General features: G+C 33.2%; 1 protein-coding gene across 1 annotated transcript; it reads left to right on the forward strand.

Annotated features, from left to right (window-relative positions):
• Nucleotides 1-1,787: 1,787 nt before the first annotated feature.
• LOC105220937 (fez family zinc finger protein erm) lies at nucleotides 1,788-15,336 on the forward strand. Its single transcript, XM_011197508.3, has 2 exons — nucleotides 1,788-3,735; nucleotides 13,244-15,336. The coding sequence occupies exons 1-2, from the start codon at nucleotides 3,249-3,251 to the stop codon at nucleotides 15,046-15,048; spliced, it is 2,292 nt and encodes a 763-aa protein (XP_011195810.2). The 5' UTR covers nucleotides 1,788-3,248; the 3' UTR covers nucleotides 15,049-15,336.
• The last annotated feature ends 10,732 nt before the right edge of the window (nucleotides 15,337-26,068 follow it).

Here is a 26,068-nt window from a genome sequence, read left to right on the forward strand (position 1 = left end):
GAAAACCTAAAAGTGTATAATAAGTATGATCCCCTAGCTCTACAGTAAAAAAAAAAATTAACATGGGTATGGCATCGGTCACTTTTAGTCAAATTATTTTCTGGAAAAACTGAATTGAACAATATTTTATCATTAAAATTTTCGGTGCAACCTCTGGATACGTGTACAAAATTAGTAAATCGAACTTTAATCTCATCAATCCAATTGTCTTACAATACATTGAGTTATATACCAAATGAAGCAACAAAGCTATCCAAATAGAACCGACTTGTCTATCTATACCTTTCCATAGTTCTAAGAGTGATCTTAATAGGGTTAAGCGGACAGGTTTTCTTGTTCATGCTAATACTTGGTATTATGGAACTCAAATGAGACGCAATCGATTTAGATCTTTTCCAGTCCCCTTATACCCATTACAGTGATATCCTGCGCCTGATTGACTTGATACAGTAAATAACGGCTGCATAAATGTGATATTTAATCAAATTAAAAGAGAATATTTCTCCAAACGGACTGTGATTCGATGCCGGAGCATTAATGATGTCGGTGCATTCTTTAAAATATGAATTGTCTTAGTGAACTCTAGTAGTCTTTAGTCTAATTAACAAACTTTCTATGCACAATCATCGACAGCAAGCACTTTAAGCGCTCTCCACGCTTCTTCATATGCAGATGCAACAAGCAATTCGTTACGGAAATGCTCCAATTTCGAAATTCGATATCGAATTTCTCCAAGCACCGAAAGTGTTCCCACAACATACAACACCGTGGTGCTTGCCGAATGGAATCGAAACATTCAGCATCTGTTATGTCGTGCTCCACGTTAAGCTGTTGCTGCACGCCCCCCTCAGCCATGCTGCAGCGAACGCAGCTGTGCCGTACGTTTAACAACGCAGAATGCAACAAATCGAAAAATAACCCATTGTTGATCGCTGAAGCATGTGGCATGTGCCACAGGCGAGCACACACACACACGCTGGCTTACAACAAAGCAGTGGTTGAAACAGTTAAGCAGCAGTAGACGTAGACGCAGCAAATGAGAGTGGAACACCACTTCCTGATTGTTGCGCGGCGCGCTGTTGCTGCTGCCGACCGAGACTCCTGTTCCTATTTCCAAACACACACACACACACACAAACATACAGAAGTGAGCGGCAGCTGCTCTTTCCGCCAATACTTGGCTGCTTGGCTGTTGCTTTAGCTGTTGCTGTTATAGCCATGTTCAACAATCTTTGCCACAATATGTGGCACACACACACTCATATGTGATAGCCGAGCGCCAGTTCACTTGCCACTGTGTTCCGCCTTTATGCTCGCGCTCTACGTCCTTTCGTGCCAATTGGCTTCGGTCGTACGAACGAAGTGTTGCAAGTTCTAGCGTTTCTACACACGAGCGCCATTGTTGATTCGTGCCACATAGCGCGTGAAGCAACAGCTCAGCGGCACGAAGGCGCGCAAGAGCGCCTTGTGAGTGCGCTCTCTTTCAATACCGTTTCATTTCACATTTTTCGCCTTATTGGCGTTCCTTTATGACGCGCTGTGGGCGCTCAATCGCCCTACACAGCCGTCAGCATGCCACTTGTGCGCGCACTACATATGTAGCTAGGGGTTGCGCACCCCAAACAACTGGGAATAGTTTCACATGCCAACGCGTTTGTATGCCGTTAACGGCATTCATTACCACGGCGTTCCATTTGAGTTCCGCTCTGTCGATTGTCTACGCGGTTGTGGCACGTATAAAAGCCGCTGTCCGTTGGCCACGGTTTCTCATAAGCCTCCAAGGGTTGCTTACGTTCGGTTCGCATTTCTCTTCTCTCTTATATAATATTCTCTTGTACGGATCCTTAAGTTTTTTTCCACCTCAATCAAGTCTTTGCATTGTTTTTTTATTAAACAACAAATTCTCAAACTCAACTCTTTAACTTTTAACTAAAAATAATTTTTTTTACAACAACAAAAAAATTATACAATAATAACAAATAACAACAACAACGGCGCGTAATTAAACAAGAGAGTAAAAGTGTTAAAGAATCCAAAGCAAAAGCAAAAATTAAAATAATAAAAAAAGAAATCGCAAAAATTGTGTGACAGTGTTCAGTTCGGAAAGACGTGCGCGTAACGGTATTGTACGAGTTACATTGTTTAAAACTTTATGCATTTTGCTACAAAAAATCTCAACTAGCTAAGCAAAATCTATAAATTACTTACTTGCTTTCGTATACTTTCCGGCGAACGCCTCGACTTGAACAACGCTAACAAACGCTACGAAAGAGACCCGCAAATTGGGTGGCTAAAGTGCAAAATAGAACGACGCGCGGCTGACAACTGAATCACGGATTAAAAATCAATACAACGACGAAGAAAAGTTGTACGAGAAACGCATAAAAAACACACACAATAAAAACAACAACAACAAGTGCAACAAAAGTTATAAACAAAAAGCAATCAAATGAGAACAGCACGCATTCGTACTTAAAGGAAAGCAATAACAACAGTAGCGACAAAGTTCAGCAAAAGGAGTTGAAATTTGTAAGCTTCATGGCAGGCATGATATATTCACCTCGATGATATATGTCGTAAAAAAGAAACTTTAAAAAGCAATCTCTTTAAGCAATTCAGCGCAATATTTATAAATTAACAAGAACAACGAGCGGTATAAAGCAATATTTTTAACAGTAAATATTGTTAAAAAGCAAAAAAGAAAGCAAAGCGCTTAAAGCTTACAAGAAAAAAAGTTGATAAAACAACAAAAACAACCCAAAAATCGCATGGCATCAACGGCGTGGCTTGCAGTTACACGGCAATGTCAGCAAGTATGTGCAGCAATAAAGCGCACTTAAAATCCTAATAAATGTGGCATGCCACAAACTGTGCAGCAACATCTAATGTTTAATCCTTAGTTGACTCAAACTCTAAGATTTCGTCGAGCAAACTATATATACATATATAAACTAACTATATACTTATAAATGTAAAAATGAAACTTCAAACTATTGTCTAGTGTTTATTTACAATTGCCGCAACAACAACAGCAACAACAATAGCACTAAAAGCTCAACTTTACTAAACAGACATTTAGCTCGCACGAAATATCTCAAACACTTTACTGAATTTCTCGCAAAAATATAAGAAATAAAAAAATCAAAAAAATAACTGTAAAATTTCACGCCTCAAACCGCGCTCCCAACTCAGTTCGCTAGCAATTTTTCTTTTAAACAACAAACAAATCACACCCGCCACACACTAACATGCCACGCTGCTTAATGGCGAAGAAATGGAAAGCTTATCCATGGCTCGAGCGCATCGAGGATAATGCAACAACGGCGGCGGACGACAGCGACAAGACACAAGCAACCGTTATAAGTCACGAATTGCTGCATAAACGCGGCGCTGTGACAGTATCACCCAGTCCGCAACAACAGTACAATAGAAGAACATCGAAATCGCGACGCTCCACCATCGATGACGATGAGGAGATCGATGTAGTGGGTGATAATGCGCTTGCTTTAGCCACAGCCGGTGTGGAGTTGGAGAATAACATTAAAGTTGATAGCGCCACACAGCGCACACTTGTCACAGCGGCAGCAAGTCATACAACAGCGGCTGGAGCTAACGGTACTACGCCTACGGCTACGTGTTGGGGTCCTTCATCGCCGACAGCGGGCGCTACGGCGCCGAGTCCACCGCCACATTCACCAGAGGCGGCAACGCGCGGTGCAACGGCGTTGTATAACGGTAAGTTTTGAGATGTTTAGAAATTATTATAAAAGAAAGCGTCTCGAATAAATTATAGAGTAGGAAGAATAACAGTAGTTGGTCTTAGTTAGATTGCTTGAGCTCAAAATTCAACTAATTTGTTTAAAGAACAAGCCATAAATCCTTGCTTTTAACGAAATATGGTTTGTTTCTAACAATGTTTCCAAATTGTTTCCAGAAAAATAATTTAATTTTCTTGTCCTTGGTATTTAACCGACCCGAAATTCTATAACCAGCCAAAAGTAACTCTTTAGACTCCGTGTTTTCTTTTACTGGACTTAATTTCTCTGTTCAAATTTTCTGTAAGTAAAACCTCGAGAAATTACTTCCAACCAGGTCCTCAAGAACGCTCACTGGAAATATTTAATCTTTCTGAGTGTTCTTTAACTAACCACCACTTCTTTTACTAAAATTTTACTCTTTTTCTCGACTTGCATTTAAAAATGTTGAAGAAATTTTACTAACTTCTGGTTAAATATTAACCGGCAGTTTAACCAGTGGTTACCTTTAACCAGTGGTTAATTTTAACCAGCAGTTAGTGAACTTATAAGATGATGAGTGATATTTATAAGATTCTAAAAATCTTCGATTGAAGTTGTTGAAGCTTATACTAAACTAACTGCCAGTTAAAGTGATGATTAAGCCTTGAAAATATAGTTTCAAGTATTATTTCGAAAAATTGGTACCAAAATTGGTCTAAAAATAGTCGAATAATGGGTGTAAAATTTTGAAGATTTAGTATAAAATTTTTTCTGTATTGCCTGAAAGTGTCTTATAACTGTTTTTGCCCATCAGCTGTTATCAAGCTACAAAGATACCTTTAAAGCGCTTGCTTTGTCCTTAAAATCAACTGAAATCCACTGAAATGCACGCGTCCACTTGTTAAACTGGTCAATGCAGAACGCACCAACACACACAGCGGCCAACAAACAGTTACCAAAGTAAACTGTTCGAGTGAGTGACGGCGCGTGGGGCAGTTGTAGCAACTTCAAACTGGTCGCCTCTTGAGACGTTTGACTTCTGCCCATCATGGACAAACCTCAGACACTGCAAAGCAAGTCCGACAGGATTTCGTACGCCCCGCTGTTGCGTTGCGTTGCGTTGCTGCTTTCACGAGTCATTGCAACAGTCGCCACTCGCTTGGCGCGCTATGCTTTGGGGCAGCTGTGCAATGAATGGGGGCAAGAAGCAAACAAAAAAAGCTCAGCAGGTTCTGCAGAGCAGTATGGACAGGGAAGCGGCAGGGAAGGTGGACCTTTTTCATCGTTTTTTTGTTGCTTTGCGCTCCACAAGTCGCAGAGTTTGTTGCTTGCTTGCGCGTGAGTTGGCAGTAAATTTTCGTGTTTTTTTTTTGGGTATATTTACGTCATTTCCGCTTGGCGTTTCCTGCAAAGCGCGCGGAGGAGACTGTGTAGAGAGTAGTTAGAATGGCAGTTTACAGTGTGCTTTACAACAAAAAATTACAGTTACATTTTTGAAATTGTTATTGTTGCCTAAATGTTTAGCTTTTAATTTGAATAATTTGGTTTTTTGGAAATTTTAATTAATTTATTGACGCTGTTGTGGCTTGGCATCGCCGTCGGCGGCTTCATTAGGTCACTTGTTCTATGTGTGTATGCTCATAAATCTCCAGAGCATGTCTCTACTACTGCAAACTACTTGTCGCTGGTGTCCGAAATTTGCTCAACGCAAAAAAGAAATCCAAAAAAATCTGAAAAAAATCCTAATTTAATGTTTCCCCCACAATTTTCTCCAACCATCCGGTTGCTTATTTACATACGTAATTTTTTTTCGTAACATTCACATTTTTTGTTAATTTTCTCTAACCCTCATTGCCAGCTGTAAGTTGCACGGTTTTTGTTTTAGAATTTTTATTTTCCAACGCGCGTTTTTTGTGTGCTTCCTTTTTGCTGACGCTTCATTTTCATTTGAATTTCTGCTGTCTCAGTAAAACACGCATTTCCGTTTCCGTTTTGGCAACTTATGTTTTTTGATTATAAACACTTGCTGTCTAAGGATTTTGCGCTGGCTGCTTGGCATGCTTGCTACATGAGTATATTTAAATTTTTGTATATTTTTAACAAGTATAGTGCTTTGCTGCAGTAGCGGTTTGGCCACCACATCCTCAGTCGTTGGGTACAGAAAACAAACGCACAAGGGGATTGTAGAGCCGAAAATATACTTATTTGAAATAAATTTCATGAATATTTTTTTATCAGAAAATAATTTTTTTTGCAAAAAATATTAGAGAAAAAATATTTTTGTTGTAAAAGTTATTTTTCAAAAAACTTCTTCTAATTTTCATATTACATAAAAAATTTAAAGTTTTTTAAATTTAAAAAAATTTATTTTCAAAATTATGAAAATTATTGCTTTTAACAAAAAATACTGGAGAAAACAATGTTTCTTATGAAAGGATTTTTTCAAAAAAAAATCTTCTATGTCATTTTCTTATTATATAAAATAAATTGATTTTTTTTTAATTCCAAAAAATTTATTTTTCAAAATTATGAACATTTTTAACAAAAATAATTATTTGAAGATTTTTTCATTTTTCAAGATTTAAATTAAAAAAGTAAAATAAAATAATTTTCTTTATCAGAAAATAATTATTTTTGCAAAAAATATCAGAAGGAAACTATTTTTCTTATTAAAAGAAATTTCAAAAAAAAAAAGCTTTTCTTATGTTCTTATTATTTTAAATTAAATTTTTTTTTTAATTCCAAAAAATATATTTTCGAAATTATAAAAATTTTTATAAAAAAAAATTTGAATTTTTTTAATTTTTCAAAATTTTATTTTTAAATTTTTTTTTTTTTAATTCCAAAATATTGATTTTATGAACATTTTTAACAAAAATAATTATTTGAAGATTTTTTTAGTTATACAAGATTTAAATTTTTCAATTTTTCAAAATTAAAAAAATGTATTTCAAAATTATTCAGTTCAATAACTCAAAGAAAATATTTCAATTAATTTTGAAAATTAGAACCTAAAGATTTATGTTAAAATAATGTATTTTTTTATATTGTAAATTTTCGAAATTATAAAAATTTTTATAAAAAAAAATTTTAAATTTTTTTAATTTTTCAAAATTTTATTTTTCAAATTTTGAATTTTTTTTTAATTCCAAAAAATTTATTTTCTAAACATTTTTAACAAAAAAAATTATTTGAAGTTTTTTTTAATTAAGCAATATTTAATTTTTCAATTTGTGAACATCAAAAAGATGAAGATGAATCAAAATTATTTAGTTGAATAACTCAAAAAAAATACTTCGATTAATTTTGAAAATTTGAACCTAAAGATTTATATTAAAATAATGTTGAAAATGTATAGAATATATCGAATAAGAAATATATTTTTTTATTTTATGACGCAAATTCTAAATTATTATTTTTGTATCTTTTTATTGAAAAATATTAATAGAAATACATTTAAAAAATGTCAAAAAAATTTTCAAAAAATTATTATTAAAAAAATTTAAATCAAATATATTTTAAATTAAATAAATAAAAAAAATATTTATGCAAAAATTAAATTTTTTCGAAATATAAAAAGAAAATTTCAAAATTTTTATTTTTATTAAAAAAAAATATTAATGAAATATAAGAAAAAATATTTTTTTCAAATTTTAATTTTTTAAATTATTTTGTTTTAATAAATTTGAAATTTCATTAGAAAATATTAAAATTATAAATTTAATTTACCGAAAAAAACCTATTTATTTTTGTAAAAACGTGATATGAAAAAAAAATATTTCAACTAAAATTAAATAAAATCAATAGTTTAAAATAAAAAATTTTGAATTAAAAAAAATTAATGATTTTAAAGTTTTTTTCTAATTTTTTAATAATTAAAATAATTTTAAATCAAAAAAAATTTTGAAATTAAAAATAAAATATTTTCTAATTATTTTCAAAATTTATTCTAATTTTCTTCAATGAAACTTTTCCTGCGCAACGCCAAAAGCAACCAATTTTCGACGCTAAATTTATTTTGTTTTTTTTTTTTTTTAATTTTCGAGACTTGTTACAATGGTATCCAAGCACTTGTATCTAGTTGTTGTTGCCTTGCCGCCTTAAAGCGGCCGCCAATCAAATTTCCAACTTGCTGCACCAGCTTCAAGCTAATCGTTTGACAAATTTCAACATTTTCTGGCAAATTGAAAAAACATGTTTCTACACATTTTATTGCTTTTCTTTGCGTTTCCCTGCTGCTGCTTGTTGTTGCCGCTGTTGCTGTTGGCTGCTCTAAATTTTCCCCCACGAAAAATTTTCCGCAGCGCGCAATCGTTCAAACATTGAATTGTGTATTTGAGCGAAATAATCCGTCGACAAATCAACTGGTAAAACAAAAGAGCAAAACACAACAAAAAAACGAGACAGCCAGTCAGCCAGCCAGCAAGTGGCGGCGACATCAGCAGCAGCAACAACAACAGCTGCGGACTGCGTTCGAAAATAAAAATTCGCAGCAAAAGTTTAAGGGTCGCAGAATTTAGAATAGGTTGGTTGGTTGGTAGCTGGAGTAGGGGCCACGAGCGGTAGACGCGGGTTAGCGCACGTCTGTGTCTGCGAGCGCCTTCTGTTGCATGGCAAGGATTTGCGCCATGGAAAAAGGAAGAAGAAAGCAGAGCTTGGCACACCAGTAAAAGGGGTTGCCTGTACTGGTGAACTTTCAAGTGGCACGGCGCGTCGCATAGCGTCAAAGCGCGCCAGCTGAGCCAAGCGGCGCTGCCTCAGTTCGGTTTAGTTTGGTTTGGTGTGGCTTGGCTTGGCCGGTTCTTTACTTTATCCTATTACCAGCTTCCGCTTTGCATTTTTGTTGCGCCGTGTGTGTGTCCCCTTGTATGCTTGCAACTTAAAACTATTTCACTTTGTTTGGCCTTTTTTTGCTGTTATTGTTGTTGCTTTTTCAGTCGTTGCCTTTTAACATTTTATTTTTAATTTTTTTTCGTATTTTTTGATCTCCAACGTATTTTTTTTTATTTTTTTATGTTTTTTTTGTTCTTGTTGTGTTCTAAAGCAGTCAGCTGTCCCGCTGTAGCTCAGCTGGTTGTGCGCCCATACAGTCACATGTGCCCATGTGCATGTGTCTTTGTATGACATTGCTTTGCGATTTTTTTGCGCGCAGACAGACTGCCTGCGGCGTTCCGTATGCCTTTGCAAACTCCACTTTGGCCTTCAGTTCGGTTTTTTTTTTTTTTTGGTGTGATGTGTGTGAATTTTATTTAGATGAAGTCATATGTATTCATATTTCATGTTAGAGCGTTGGACATTGTCATAAATATGTATATTTTTGTGTAACGGTAATTTTAATATAGCAACAATTTGAATTTTGTCAAAAAGTTTCTGAAGTTATTTCTTTATTTTTACTTGGGTTTAAGGGGTGTTTTAGTATGGGAAGTGATTCCGAGGCAATTTGAGACAAGTAATTGGGTTAAAAAGCGGTCCGGTGGAAGGGTTATAGTCGGGTCGCGACTTTTAATCCTCAATTATAGGAATATTATTATTAGAGCTTGATAAAACTAAGCTAAGCTTTTGTTATCCAAGAGTCTTGAACGACTACCGATCTGCTAAAGTCTTGGAATAAAAGTCTGAGGAAACAAAACTTATATTGAACCAAGGAATGTTTAAAAATAGTTATTGGAACATCAATCATGTATGTCGAAATCATAGAAAGACAGATATTTAGCTCGAGTAAGAATTTTAAGCTCGATAAATAGACCTGCAGTTCTAGTTAGTAAAGGTTTTGAGAACAACTATATGGGTTATTAGGCCTCTTGGAACCATTACAGAGATCGAGGTGTTCTAACGACTTATAAAAATAGTGCTGTAGGTCTTGAGCGGAGAGGAAGTAAGTTATTTGACTAACTCAGATGCTGACTTGAGTTAAAACCTAGAAATAAGAGTTATCCTTCCGAGTCTTCAAGTACAATCAATAGATTTTTTGGACTCAATGTGGATAAACGGGTGAAGATCAGAATATTTGAAGCGACTAACGGGTATTATTTTTTATTTTTTTTTGCAATATCTAGGCATTATATCGAGTTCTAAGCAACCTCTTAAGCTATTAGGGAAGATATTATACAAACACTAAATATTCAAAGAGTGATTTCAAGCTGCTCAAAAGCTTAAAAATAGCAACTGAGCAACAAAATGAGTTCACAAATGCAGAAATATTACTTTTTTGCTCAAAAAATCATGTGAAAATAATTTTAGATTCATATATTTATTATAAATTCTAAACCACTTTTCTATCCAAAAATTCACACCAAAAAGGCTTTAAAATTCTAAGCCAAGTATAACCGAAGCATTGTTTGTAATATTTTTTTGCAAATTTTATCATTTGCTTTCTTCCATTGCTTGGCTTTTAAAATATTCAGCCAACACCACAATGTTGCAATGCATGCGATAAATGCAACAACCGGATGGCAAAGCAGACAGTAATTGTTGTTGCTGTTGCACATAGCTACAGTAAATATATGTATATACTACATATATATATGTGTAGCGACTACTATACAAAATGCATGCATATGCATATATAAAAACAGGCAACGAGCATTTTTAGTGCATACTTTTAGGCGTGCAACGCTGTTGCTAATATTTTCACCAACCAGCCGAACACAAAAACACACCCAGCACTGGCATGCACATGCATTTTACAGCTATAGTTATAGGTATATATGTATATTGGGAATATATATATGTATGTCTGTCGGCCGTCGCATTTGTTGCGCTGCTGCTGTTGCTGTTGCTGCTGCTGAAATATTTAATTTTAAGCCTGTCATGAGTTATGCGCATCGCATGTTGACCCAGAATGTGACACATGTCACTTGCATAAATCTTCATAACAACCCTGCAGTTGCTTAATTAAAGTTTATACAGACACTCTAACGTCACACACACACACGCAAGCATAGGCAGATGAGCTTATGAGTTTACAAAAATATAAACTTTTACACATTGTAGGCTGACTGGCGTACTTTCATCCTTCGAGTACATTTTTTTCACACCCGCCTCATTGCTACTGTATTAGCTCCTCCCCACCGTAGTCGCTGCTATGCTATCAGTTGTACATATATGCACTGGTTGGCTGGCATTAAACAGCCTAACACATATCTAACTGTAAACTGACAGTCATTCAGCGGCGGCGGCGACGACGTCAACTAATGTCTGGCCATCGAATATTTGCCTAACGGTGCTTTAAAAGCGCGCTCAAATACGTTTTCATTTCCATTTCCATGTGTCTCCCTGTGTGTCTCCCTGTGTGTGTGTTTGCGGGCGCTCCCAAAGCAATTTTTCACAAATGAAAATCAGGATGTACTTTATGTTGTTACGGCGCATTAAGGCGCTGTCGCGTCACCGTGGCCGTGGCGAATTGCATATCTAGCGCTTAGTCGGCAGCAGTGCTGTAGCATCCTTGCTGTTACATATTTTATTAGTTTGCCAGGCGTCGAGCGCCGATGCCGCCGTTTCTATGTGGTGGAAATGAGTGCTTATTTCATTCATATGAATTGCTAGCCCATTCATATGTGGCAAAAAAGTAGGGTTAGCAGGATGTATATCATTTTTATAGTTTTATGCTTTTAATTTCTCAGCTGTAATGCGGTATATATGTAATGTAATGTCATATATATCGCAATACTTCTCAGTAATTAACCGGCTGTGCTATCTCTCGAATGCCACGCGACGGCAATTACTCGCCGCAACTGCAGCAAGATAACTAGTTAGGAAAGGCAGTATGAATAGGAATAAGAGCGCTTCAAGCAGCAGCTTTAGCTCTTATATAAGATAAGGACTTATATATATCAAAAATCTGCTAACTATTATCAATTTTTGTATGAAAGAGGAAAAAATGAAAATTTCACATGAAAGAGCAAAAAAAAAAATAGTTTACCAAATTTTGTCAGTTTCAATAACTCTTCTTATTTCAAAATTATTATTCGATTTTTAAACAAATTTGGAATATTATATACAAAAATCCAGAAAAAATAGCTTTAAAAATTTAACTCTCCAAACTTTCTAACCTAATGATAGCAGCTGTTCTGCTGACGTCACATTAGCGGTTTCATTAGCCCAGGAAAGCTGCACAACATTTATAAAGTTCTAACTAAACATTGTTTTGCCTAACTACTTTCAATCTCTTGGTCATATATTTAGTCGAAACCCTGGTTCAAGCCTACATTGGAACATATTTTGAGAAATTTCAGATAAAGTTGTAAATTTCTTATGTTAAAATGGAGATATTCAAATCAATTGCCATTTCTTTTGAAAGAAAAATAATTATCCATTGTTTAACTTGAAGTTTTAAGGAAGATCTTTGCTTTCAACGGTATTTTTTCTGATGAAAATTGTTCAATTTAATTTTAAATTTAATATTAAAATATTTTCTTCTATATTTGAAAACATTTTGTGGGATTTCCTAGAAAAATTGACATTTAATCGCGCCTAAAGGTAGGCAACAAATTTTTTATATGCTTTATAAAATATAAAATTATAACCTCAAATGAGGCAGAGTAAAGCTAGAAGCTCTTACCGCAGCTTAAATAATAATTTCATGTATTTTCCAACGGATTTTGAATTCTGAAATTAGAAAAAGACAGGTCTTACTAAGTAATACTCATATTTATAGCAGGTGATTATGGTGGTATGAAAATAATTAGATTTTTTTTCATTACTTTTAAAACAAAATTTTAAATTTTCTAACCAAAATTAAAAAAAATTAAGAATTGTTTAATACAAAATTGTAATAGTAAAATATATAAAAATTGAGAAACAATTTTTGCATATAATTTCGCAAATTTCAAAATTGTATTGCCTACCTTTAGGCGCTCGAGCTTACTGCAGAGCCTTTTTCAACTATTTTACTTTCATAATTTTTGTACCTAAGCCCTTCTCACCATCATTTCCTCTCATTCTACGCAGCGCCTGCATCGCATACTAATAATTTTAATCATTTCAGCGCCCAACTAAAATCAATATTTTTTCATTATACAATTTATGTGTGATGCCTTCTGAGCTGTTTAAATAACATTACACGTAGATAATTCAAAATGCTGGTACACACATACAGGCATACAAATATGCGCCTCTCGCCAACAGAAACTATTGCGCTGCGGTACTGAGCAACACAGTGTTGCAAGCATGTTGCTGCTAACTAAAGTACATATATTTGGCACTTTGCCAAATTTGCAACGGCACACAGACACACATACATATATACATAAATGGAGGCATGTGGCGCTGTAGCTTTTCCACTGGTGTCTCTAGATGTGTGTGTGTCTGTGTGACGCTGTCTATCTCCGCATTTGGCGTGCAGATTTTCCGAATTTACTGCATTTCGCCCATTTCGGCGCTTGTATTGATTTTATGGCCAACAAGAGTAAAATTAAAAATTCCCTTTACACAACGCACGCCGCTACACGACTCTACATCTCACTCACTCTCTTTTTGTCTCTTTCTTTCTTCCGTTGCATTTACAGGTTTCGGCCATGAAGCTTCGCCCATGCACTACACAGCGTACCTGCCCAGAATGGAGAACGGTGAAGTTACTGTAATTACAAATGCTGTTGCAGCAGCAGCGGCGGCGGCGGCAGCTGCTGGCGCCACAGGACATCACAGCCTACCAGCGCTACAGCATGCACATCCATATGCGTCATTTGTGCACACACCGCCGCCTTCGACCGCCTCTTCGCCTTCAGCATCGCCGACGAGTCATAGTAGCCAAAGCAACAACAACAACAGCAGCAGTAGTAGTAGTAGTCACAGCAGTGAACGCCTTAGTCCGCCCATGATACGCATCAAAACCGAAGCGCCAAGCGATGAGCATATACAACAACACAACAACAGTCACAGCAATAACAACAAAGTAACTAGCAGCGAGTCCAGTGTATTGCGTAATAAATCGTTGGCAATGTGCTTCACCAGCACCGGCGCGGCACTGTCGCTGCCACCAAAAAAGAAAGACATCTACCGTCCATATTCGCTGGACGACAGGCCAAGCGTCGAGCGTTTGCGCACGCCATACGAGAGTTTACGCATACCGGCCGAAGAGGATCTGCATGCCGCACACGCCATACTCGACTTGAGTGCTTCCACAGCCTTCCATCCGCCAATACAGCCACATCAACTGCAACAGCCGCAACAACAACAACAAGCGCAACAAACAGCGACGTCACACCAGCAGTTGCATCATCACCAGCAACATCCGCTGCATCACATCACACACGCCATACAGTTGCAACAGCAACAGGAGGCAGCTGCCGCGGCCGCCGCGAGCTTGCAACACACGGGCGCATCCATTGCCGATCTGGCGGCTGCCGCTTGTGTCGCCAACGAACAGCGTCCGCGCAGCACCGCCTCATTGCACAGCGTGTTGAGCACCAGCGACAGCGAACGCCAACCGAGCTCGCCGGCCAGCAGCGTACAGAACGAGAACAGCAACACCACAAACCAACTGAATGGGCTGCAGTCGCCAACATCTGGCGGTAATGGCTCGAATAAAACAGTCGCCTACACCTACGAAGCCTTCTTCGTCAGCGATGGACGCTCGAAGCGCAAGCATGTGGCCGATCCGGCCGTGGTGGTGCAACAAGATCAACAGCGCGCCAAATACACATGCACCGAATGCGGCAAACAGTATGCCACATCGAGTAATCTCTCACGTCACAAGCAGACTCACCGCTCACTCGACTCGCAATCGGCCAAGAAGTGTCACACCTGCGGCAAGGCGTACGTCTCCATGCCGGCGCTGGCCATGCACTTGCTCACGCACAAGCTCTCGCACAGCTGCGATGTGTGCGGCAAGCTCTTTTCACGTCCGTGGCTGCTGCAGGGCCATCTACGTTCGCATACCGGTGAAAAACCCTACGGCTGCGCTCACTGCGGCAAGGCGTTTGCGGACCGTTCCAATTTGCGCGCCCACATGCAGACGCATTCGATCGATAAGAATTTCGAATGTAAACGCTGTCACAAGTCGTTCGCGCTCAAGTCGTACCTCAACAAGCATCTGGAGTCGGCATGCCTCAAGGATGAGGCGGACATGCAGTTCGACAGTGACATCAGCAATGATATGGTCTCACCGTCGCCATCTGTCGAAGACTATCCGATAACGCCGACGGCACAACAGCAACAACACTTGCAGCAACAGCGTCGCTTCATGTGCGCATCGCCCACACCGTCGGCGGTGAAGATTGGCAGCATCAGCGCGCTGACGATACCGATGCCCGCGGCGGCGGCAGCGGCTGTCGGCGCCATGGTAAAGTTGGAGGCGCCGTTCGTTGGCTAAAATCAACATGCAGTTGCTCGTGGAGTGTTTGGCTGAGCCCAGCCGGGAGAGCAGCGCTAAGTGGCCCTTTGGTGCAATTGTAAGTAATAGTTAAGTGCAAGCAGGTAGTTAACGAGTGGAAAACTTTTAACATAGTTGAAGTGCAAAAGTTACGGTTTTGTTGCAAACATACCAACGCATACACTACTCGCTTCTGAGTGTGTGTGTGTTTGTGACTTATTGAGGCATGCAGAAAGCTTAGTTGCTTAAACCAGTGTATATTAACCCTTGTGTGGGACAAAACTTACCAGTGACAGTATGAATAGTATTAAAAATATATATTTTTGAAAAAAAAAAAATTAAAATAATTAAAAAATTGTTTTTGACAAAATTAAAATGTTTAAAAAAATTGTTGGAAAAAGATTAAATTTTTTTTTGGAAAAAATTAAAACAATTTAGAAGTTTAAAAAACAAATTACAATAATTAATTTTTTTTGTTAATAAATTATTAATTAATAGTAAAAAAATAATATTAAATTTAAAAAATATATTAAAAAAAATATTTTTATATTTTTGAATTAATTTAATTTAAAAAAATTAAGAATAATTAAATTAATTAAAAAATTTGAATTAATTAATTAGTTTAAAAAACAACAAAACAAAATTTTAAATTGAAAGAAATAATAATAATTAAAATTAATTAAAAAATTTATTTAATTAATAATTATTATAAATACTCATTTTATAATTTTTTTCTTAAAATAATTTAATAAAAAATTTAAAATTTTAACAAAGTTAAAAAAAAAATAATTTCAAATATTAAAAAAAAAAATAATTTCAAATCTATTTAAAAAAATATTAATTTAATTAAAATAAAATTATTTTAAATATAATTTTTGCTATTATTTAATTTATACTTAGTGTATATTTGTACAATTGAACACACGCTGAACACACGAAACATCACAGAAACGTCCACAAGTATATAAGAATACTCGATAAATGCATATTTAATACATAAATACTATATACAAAGTTATTAAGCTAGCAGTAGGTGAAGAAGCAGAAGACGAAGATTAGGAAGCATAAAACAAAATATATACCGTTAGAACAGCATTAAGCTAGTCTTTAGCTAAAAGTAATTTAAGAAGTAATTTATTTATTTATAACAACAACAACAACAAGCATTACAAAAAATATATTTAAGGAAACACAACAACAACATTCATACATATATTCATATTTTACATACATACACGCTAAAATAACAAAAATTAATTTCGAAAAAAATTTTTAAATTTTTTTTTCAAATATTTTTTTATTTCTTTTTTTCAAATTTTTTTTTTCAAAATTTTTTTTTTCAAAAATTTTTTAAAATGTTTTTTTTCAAAAATTTTTTCAAAATTTTTTTTCAAATATTTTTATATTTAAAATTTTTTTTATTTAATAAAAAAATTTCATTAAAGTTCACATACATATATTCATAAAAAATTCATAAAAAAATCAGCTAAATCACTCATAAACACTCCAAAACTCCAGTATTCACAACAAAAACAAAACAAAAATACTTAAGAAAAATCTTAACAAAGCACTTATGTACTTATAAGTAAAACGCAAGCGTGATTTACAAAAGCAACGAATAACTAACATTTTGCTGTTAAACCAAGAGCAACGTTTCGCAAACAACGAATTAGGCCATAAGAACAAGAATAAGAAGAAGAAGCAGAAGACGAGGAAGAGAAGTTTTTTACAATCCTAAGCAACAAAAGCAATTTAAAATTTTAATAGTCATTAATAAATATTTATGAACACATATACATACATACATAATTAGGTAGTAAACAGCACCGCAATGCAATAATCAACTACAAAAACAACAAAAGCAATAAAGAAGCAACGAAATTTTTAAACGAAATTAAAATGCGAACTTAGCAAGGGAGGCGATTATTTCCATTGAATTATTAACAGCGTTACCGTTAAAGAAATTTTGTTGTATGCGTGTTGGTGTGTGTGTTTGTATGTGGAATGTAAGGGCATGTTAATTTAAATTAACATTATCATTATCGGCAAGTGTTATTAGCAAGTGAACGTGCAAATATATTTATGGTCTAACGAACTTACGTAATGGACTTACGTAATTACATGCGTACTTAAGTAAAAATGTTTTTTTTTGTTATTTTCACGTAATTCCATGTGCTACATATTTACTAATTTGCGTACTTTAGTACTTACATACTTTAGGTACTTAAGTGCATCTGTACTTAGGTACTTTGTTACTTATATACTTTTCATTTCCACATTTCAAGGACGCCCGATAAAAAATAAATGCACTAAAATCACTAAAAAAGACTATTTGACTCGTTTATATGAGTTAACAAGGCATTTAGCTATTTAAAAATAGTGAAAATAGTCAAGTGGTCCAAAGTAACCAGTTTCCTAACTACTCTTCGGCTATGTAAAACTAGTTTAGTGAACTAAATTACTGAAATTGAAGCAAAATTTAATAGCAGCCTAATTAACTTCAACTAAGAAGCCTAATCACACAAGTCCACCATAGTAATAGGGTTCTTGGGTAGTATGTAACTAGTTACATAACTACTTCAAAACAGTACAAAATTACGTTTATCTTCAAAAGAGCCATAATCATTGTATAAATGTGTTGGCTTTTAAAATATTTTTTTTAATACATCATATAGCGAACTAGTTACAATGTAACCACTTCCGAGACTAGTTAACATTTTTTCTCAAAAAATTTCTAAACACCTATAAAATCCACACGTTCATTGCGCCACCAGTTTATATGCAGCTAAACATATAATAAATACACCGACACTTCTCACCCCCGCTCTCTCCTTCCACACACAGCCAAACAGACGTGTCCTAACACCCAAACTGGCAGTTAGTAGCTTGGTCATAAAGCATATTTGTAACACGTTGCTAGTAATATTTTAGCTTTTTAAAATCACCATTAAAATAATAACAACAACAATAAATGCCAAGAGCAACAACAACAAGCAGAAATTTCCAAAAAATAATATTCAGCCATACGTGCAACAGACGTTTTTGCGCTTTTAATTCGCCAGCGTACAAGTAATAAAAATACGTGCAACCATCCCCCGCACACCACACACACAATGGCAGGCGAAACGCGAAATACCACAGGGAGTTGCTGCTGGCAAGTGAAGTGTATGGCTATCAACGCGACTCCTTTAATGTCGAAACAGATTTACTTAATTGGCAGCACAGTGTCTAATTTGCATTTGCGAGCGTGACAAGGCGAGCAGAGGCGTGGTTGGACGGACGAACGGTCATACAGTGGCTTGCTTGGGCTTAGAACGTGTGAATGGTGGAAATTTGTGAGTTATTTATGTAAGCGAGTGTGTGTGAGTGCGCTTAATGGCAGCGTACTAAATTAGACTACACACATATATGCTACTGTGGCATTTTCATGGGTATTGGTTTCACGCCTTCAACGCGTTGCGCCTTACTTTATGCAAAATAACACAGCAACTCGTAAATTTTCTGCTAATTAAATAATTTTCATGCTTTCCACCACACATTTTGCTGCTTTTTTCGCCATCATTTTCGAATTATTTATTGTTGTGTGGTAAAAGTGTATGTCTGTATGTATGAGTGTATGTCTGTTTGTATGTTTAATGTCAATGTTGTGTTTGTTGTTGCTGTTGCCTATAATATCTTAGCTCAGTACTAGGTTTTTTGTGTCGTTTAGTCAGTGCAGTCAGTGTTTTGAAACATAATCTAGTCAATTACCAAATAGTAGGTATTTAGTTGTAAAACAGAGTTGTCAGCTCAACGAAAATAAATACTCAGCACAGTTTAAGTTTAGAATTAAATTATTTTTAAATAAAAAAAATAAACAAATTAAGTTTAGTAGTGTAACTTCTAGTCGCTGTTTAACAGCATTTCAACAACAACTATCCCTTTCACACTCACCCTCTCACTCTCTTTCATACTCTCTTGCTATACTTATTTCCTCTACTTGAAAATATATTATAGTCTGTAAAAAATATTAAATATCTATAATTTCTAGAAGTAGTTGAGTTTATCCCTCAATTGTCAATTTGAAGTTGAATAAAATTAAAATAATTAATTAAAAAAATATAATAACAAAAACAAAAAAAGTATACCGCCTAATTAAATTAACCAGTTTTAACGCCTAGTCTATAGAGTTTGTGCAAGAGAAATAGTAAAAATTAAACAAAAAATTCAAAAATCAGCGTTAAACCGTTATAGAACTGTTTTGTGTACCGTTATGTAACAGTATATTTTAGAATATGCAGCTTACGGTTTCATTTCCGTTTTTTAAACTGTATAATTTTCGCTGTTAACGGTATATTTATTGGGAAAATAAAAAAAATATTTGTAACTACATATACACATTAGGGGTGTTCGATTTTTTTTTTTAATTCTTTGAAAATTAAAATGCAAAATTTTAAAATTTAAAATTATAAAAAAAAATTGCTTAAAATTATTTAAAAAGATTTATAAACAATAAACCAAAAAAAAACAAAAAAATATTATAAAAAAAAATTTTAACTTACCACCAAATGACAAAAAATTTAATTTTCCGAAGTAAACTGAAATTAAAAATAGAATGAAATATGTTATTATTTTTTAATGATAGTTGAGTTAAAAAAAATTAAACTTAATAAAAATGAAATTGTTTACATAAATATTTGATTTAAAAAAATAACGGCATATCCAAAAAAATAAAATTTCAAAATAAATTTTTAAATAGTTCTAAAACTAAAAACATTCCAAACAATACTAATCAAAATTAAAAAAAAAATAAAAATCATAAAAATTTAGAACACCCCTAATATGCATATAATTTCATCAAAAAGAAGTATCATCAAAAGCTGCTAAATTTCTTGCACAAACTAAAAAAAAGAATTCTTTTGTTTCATTTCTGCAAAAAAATTTTATTTTCTCCATTCGCTTTTGTATGGCAACCACTACAAGCCACACTAGCCATATTCACGACTAAAACAAAACTTGTAGCTGCGTGGACCAACAAAATTTGGGATAAAGGTGCAATAAAGTATTAGTAAATTATTAGTAAATAAAAATTAGAAAGCAAAATTGATTTAAAAAAAATTAAAATTTGGGCTTAAAAATTTTGTAATAAAAAAATTTTAAAATTATATACCAAATTAAATGGCAACACTACTTTTGGTAAGCAGTTCAAAACAAAAAATAAAATAAAAAATAATAACTAATTTAAAAAAATATTAAATCAATTTGATTATTTTCGAAAATCATGTCAAACAGTCCAAGTTGCCACCGCGAAGCAAGTAGCACACTTTCAACTGTAATCCTCATGTACTCTCCTAACTAATGGTAGTCTATTTGCACTATGCTTATTGCAGGAAACCAAATCAATTAATGCATCAATTAGCAACTAACTTAAAGCAATTCTTAATATTTAATAACTAAAAAATAAATACATTTAAAATTTAAAATTTATTAGCATAAAATACACTAAGTACTAAAAGTATAAAGCAAAATTTTTGCAAATATTATATATTAGCTCTTAAAACTCAACTGTAAATGTCATTGCGGAGTTACAACAAAAAAAAAACCACAAAAATACTCTCTCTCTCTCTCTCTCTAACACACTCATACATATACACGTACACAGTCTCCAAATGTTAACTCTGCACCCATTTGACTCTCTCAGATTTATGTTCTTGTACAAAAAACAAAAAATTGTGTCAATTACCGCAAACAAATATGTCTAACATGCTTAAACATGTATTGTAGCATATTTCTTTGCATATTACTTATATATAAATTAATAGATTAATGATAAGACCAGTTATAAAAAATAAGATTTTTTTAATATAGAAGAGAGCGCCTGTCAATTAGTGAACCGCTATAATTAAAATAAACCTTTCTCAACTCTCTCATACTTTTCTCAACTCTTCCCACAATTTTCTCAACTCTCTCATACGTTTCTCAACCCTCTTACACTTTTCTCAACTCTCTCACACCTTCTCACTCTATAACTTTTCCACTCCCTATTCTCTCATTGCATTTTATCTCACTCATTATAGTAGCGTTAGGCTCTATGTGACATTTTTTACACGACTGTGTGAGTAAAAATATTGCGTGGATTAAAGAGGCTAGAAGAACTGTTGTTCTCAGCAGTAATAACAACTGTTTTTATGACGTCACATTAGCTGTTGACAGCTTATTGCTTAAATTAACTGCTTGAGACTCCCACTTTTGCTCTCACCACTGTCAGCTCTTCATAAAATTGACATCTAATCAACGCAATCCATTACTCCATCAGTCTTGACATTTTTACTAATCACAGTATTCATCACGCAGTAATCACAACTAGGCAGTTCATACAGTTTAGTTTGATTTTGCAGCAAATATATTTTAGTCCTATAAAATAGCCATACTTACACCTAAATATTTGTAGAAGATTTAATTGTTATACAAATAAATATATACATATATACAACGCATAAAATATTTTATGTTCGAAAAAATATAGAATAGATAACCAGTTTTGCGTTCAGCGCATTAGTAAAATAGATTCTTCAAGCAACTCTTGCAGCATTTAATCGAGTGTTCTCTAGTCACTAGAACCTAGCGTACTGCTATATAGTAAAAAATCGAACAAAAACAGTAGTAATAGTAGAGGTGTTATTGGTATGTTGAGCAGAGCAAAAAAGGAATATTTCGTCCAAACGATGATTTCATGAATTGTTGATGAAAAAAAGTTCTCAAAAAAAGAGTTAGAGGAAAATTATAACAGTGAAAATCGATTATAGACATATACATCGAATAGACGAATTCATTTGAATGCACTAATTTGATAGTTGCAAGCAAAAGGAAGTAGTTCTCTATAATTTTTTTTTGTATTTATGAAATAAATCTATAGATTTTTCAATTCGTCCAATCGACGAACTGTTGTATATGAATACACAAAGCAAGTAATGAAAGTTCTTTGTTTTACGGTGTGTTTTTTGAAGTTCATCGAATGGATGAATTTAAATACAATGTTTAAAAAATTCATCCAAACGATGTACGTATACTTAGAACACTTCTGAAAGAAAAGTGACTTTAAAAACCCCGAAAACAGGATTTATTTGACATTTTCGAAAAATTCGTCTAATCGATGTATGGATTTTTATTGTTATTTGTAATCAGCAGAATTTCAAATAACTCATCTCTTATGCTCTCTCCACTACGTTCACTACCACTCACCCACATTGCAAAACTGTATTCTTTGTTTTGCATAGAAAATTTCATTTCTCATTTTCGAAGTCATCTTGTAAATATAGAATTATTAATGAATATATAATTACTGACAGCCAAATCGGTAGGCATATAAAATACAAATGTATACATAAATAAATAATTAGGAAAACAAAAAACCAGTAATAAAATCAGCTTCATAGCAGATCTCAAAAGCAATTAATTAGCATAAAATACCGTTAAGGTACAGTTATACTTAAATATATAATGTATATATACGCTATATTGGCGCTAAAATGTGGATAATTCGAGTTCTCACTAGATATAATTAAGGGTTAAGCAAGCTTTTACGGTTTTTTGAAAATTCAAATTCTTATAATTTTGAATTGGAAAATAACAGTTAAAATGTATATAAATTTTTAGTATTACAACAGTATTAAGCAATAACTATTAGTAACTTGTGCAAAGTCAATACGAAAAACAGATTTAATATAATAAACTAAAATATAAATTTATTATTAATTTAGCGAAGCTTTTGCCTTACCGCGAGCTAACGGCACATTTGTTTGCTCGGTTTTCGGAAGGGCGAAGTTTTAGCGCAGCCATCGGCTAAAGTACCAAAGCAATACTCAAATTTTAATAATATGTACTTAAGCTATTTATTAATTGTATTAATTGAAATATTTTTAATTAAAATAAATGCATTATTAACGGTATAGTAATGCAAAAATTTATGATAAAAAAAAAAAATGCAGAACAGTTGAGGTTTTGTTATGCATATAAGCAATTAAGTAATAGAGTTAGTACTCCAACTGATTTTTTTCTTGTATATAAAGCATTTACATAAACGAGTTATTCATTATTTATGCATTATTAAATACGAAAGTGGATAGTTGAAAACGCACTAATGTTATATTTATATACATATAAGCAAAAAGCTAGTATTGTTGAGACTTACAAACAAATAATATACATACATACAGACATACATACATACAAATAAATGCAAAAAATGTGTATAAATGTAAAGCAATGTACATACAAACATACATAAATACATGAAAAAGCAATAAATATGATTTTCGAAATTTATATGTCAACATAAAATGCAACAAAAACATTACAACAAATACATATATGATAATATAAATCATTATAGATACACATATATACATAAATACAATAAAATTATATTTAAACAAAATCACAACTAAATTACATACATACATACAAACAAGCTTGTAAATAAACCCACATCTAACAGTATTACCATTATTATAGTTTTATTATTATTGCAATTTTCCATTAAAAATAACGAAGTTAAAATTCAAAACAGCATACATTATTTATTTCTATTAAGTCTTGCTAATGCTAATAAATATTTCAAATTGCAAAATCGATTTGTTCAACTATACGCAATAAAACATTTGTAAAAATTCCATTATAGTAAATATATAAATATATTTTAATGCTAACTTATATATTTACTCAATTGAAATTCATTCAAAATGAATGCTATAGAAATTTTGATTATTAGTATTGTACTATTATTAAATATGAAATAATTATTATTAAATATTAGAAATAAGTCTAAGTGCAAAACACAAATTATATTAAAATATTGAAAAAAATACAAAGAAAATACATTAAATACACGCAATCACGCAAACTTTTTTGAAAACACACAACATTTGTTTCATTTACATACATACAAACATATTTCAGATTTTTTTTTTAAATTTTGTTTCAGCTAATTTAGATTTTGTTGCAATTATTACATTACATTCCAGCTGAAATGCTCGAAAGAGCTGCCTATCTAATTTGAAACCTTTCATAATTATTTGTAGTCTTTGCTTCTGACATCACGAACAACACCCTAAATGTAGGCAACGTTTTTCTGAAGTATTTTTGAATCGAAAATATTGTAATAAAGCCATTTTTTTATTGGTTCAAATCGTTTTCTCCGACGATGTTTCCACTATTACAAGCAATAATTTCCTTAAAAAACTATTAATTATATTTTAGTTCTCGAATCTACGCCTAAAACTATACAGCAACGATTAATAGATATTTTTTTAAATTTTGTTTCAGCTAATTCAGATTTTGTTGAAATTATTTCATTACATTTATGCGGAATTTGAAGAACTTCCGCAATGATCATTTCGTAATGAGTTATAGTCTTTGATTCCGACTTCACAGCACCCTAAATGTAGGCAACGTTTTTCTGAATGTTTTTTTTTTAACCGCTTTCTCCGACGATGTTTCCACTATTTCAAGAAATAATTTCCTTAAAAACTATTAATTATATTTCAGTTCTCGAAATTACTCTAAAACTATACAACAATGTTTAGTAGATAGCTTTGAAAGGCGATACATCGAGGCAGCAAACTATAGCATATTTTCGAAATTCTTAATACTTCGGGTTGAAGTTCAAATGAAGTACTTTCAAACTATGGAAACACACCAAATTAGATTAAATTTTTATTTAAGAATAGTGTGTATCAAAATCAGTGTATGTGAAAGGTAAAACATCCATTCTCATATAGTGAGTTCCAGGTCGGAGCTTGGTTCAGAAAAAATACGATTTGAAACAATTGAAGAATAAAATATACTCAATAGGATTAAAATCCAAAAATATTAGGCTTCTGTGTGACTATTCAACTCAGTTTTGAAAGAGCTCGTGATCTATGCTTGAAATGAAGTTACTTTTACAAAAAATTTCTGGATCAAGAGATCATCACAGGCGTTGTTTAACATATTACCAGCTCGCTTATTTTAGACGACGATAACTAAAGCAGCTTTGGATGCGCCATTCTGTCTTATAATGATCACTCTTGACAAAAAATTTTCGATTTCTTTGTATTGTTAATGCAACATTTCCCCACATCCTTTCATGAATATCACCACAGGAAATTCTTGTCTCGCCTGAAGGTATGCTAAGTATTTTAAGAATTTTTCTGTTAACGTTTACTGTTAACGTAACATGACTGTTAAAACTCATGTAAAGTTTACATTGCTTGTACATATTTTTTTTAGATCCAATTCAGATGGAATTAAGTTGAAGTCATATCCAAAACTGTCGGAGATTTTTGATTATTTTTTGTGAGTAATCGTCATATTCTTTAAAAAATCAAAGCAATTGAATATTAAATTTTTATTTAAGAATTCTTTGTACGGCTTATCTAGCTCGAGGAATAATTTTTATTGCTTTATTGATTCCTGCTTTCAACAGAACATAAATCTATTTATTATATATTATTATTACCAAAATACTCATTCATAATACTCCACAAAATTAATGAATATCGTTAGAATTATTTTTATTATCTGACATATGTAAATAAATATGTATGTTCAAAAGGTACCTTTATACATATAAAATGCCTAAGAGAAAAATATTTATTTGAAAAAATAAATAAATTAATAAATATTAGGGCAAAAAATAAGAAAGGGTTATACTATATATACTAGGAATATAGAGACAATGTTTGCATAACATTAGCAATTAAATAGAAATTAAATTAGGTTAATCGTTCAACGGCAGGACGACATAGTCTGGGGTCTTTGTGTAATTGAAAGTGCAGTGTTAACTACGATTATTGTGATGAGTAGGATTAAATGGTTAAATGATGAAGAAATGGAGAAATGATGGAGAAAAGCAATAAAGAAATAAAAATGAAAGAAAGCATTAGAAATTGTAGATGAATTGGAGGGGAAAATTTAGGATACTTGAGGGAACAGAAGTTTCAGTATTTGGATACTGGAAGTATGCTATTAAATGCCTAAACCCATCTTATTCATATACCCA

The sequence above is a fragment of the Zeugodacus cucurbitae genome, chromosome 4, assembly GCF_028554725.1.
Source record: "Zeugodacus cucurbitae isolate PBARC_wt_2022May chromosome 4, idZeuCucr1.2, whole genome shotgun sequence".
Classification (NCBI taxonomy): Eukaryota; Metazoa; Arthropoda; class Insecta; order Diptera; family Tephritidae; genus Zeugodacus; species Zeugodacus cucurbitae.

Bases quoted from the DNA above. Each gene is read 5' to 3' on its own strand.
- LOC105220937 (XM_011197508.3), top strand. From the start codon at position 3,249: ATGCCACGCTGCTTAATGGCGAAGAAATGGAAAGCTTATCCATGGCTC. The intron at 3,736-13,243 runs GTAAGTTTTGAG...TTGCATTTACAG, and splicing joins TGCAACGGCGTTGTATAACG to GTTTCGGCCATGAAGCTTCG.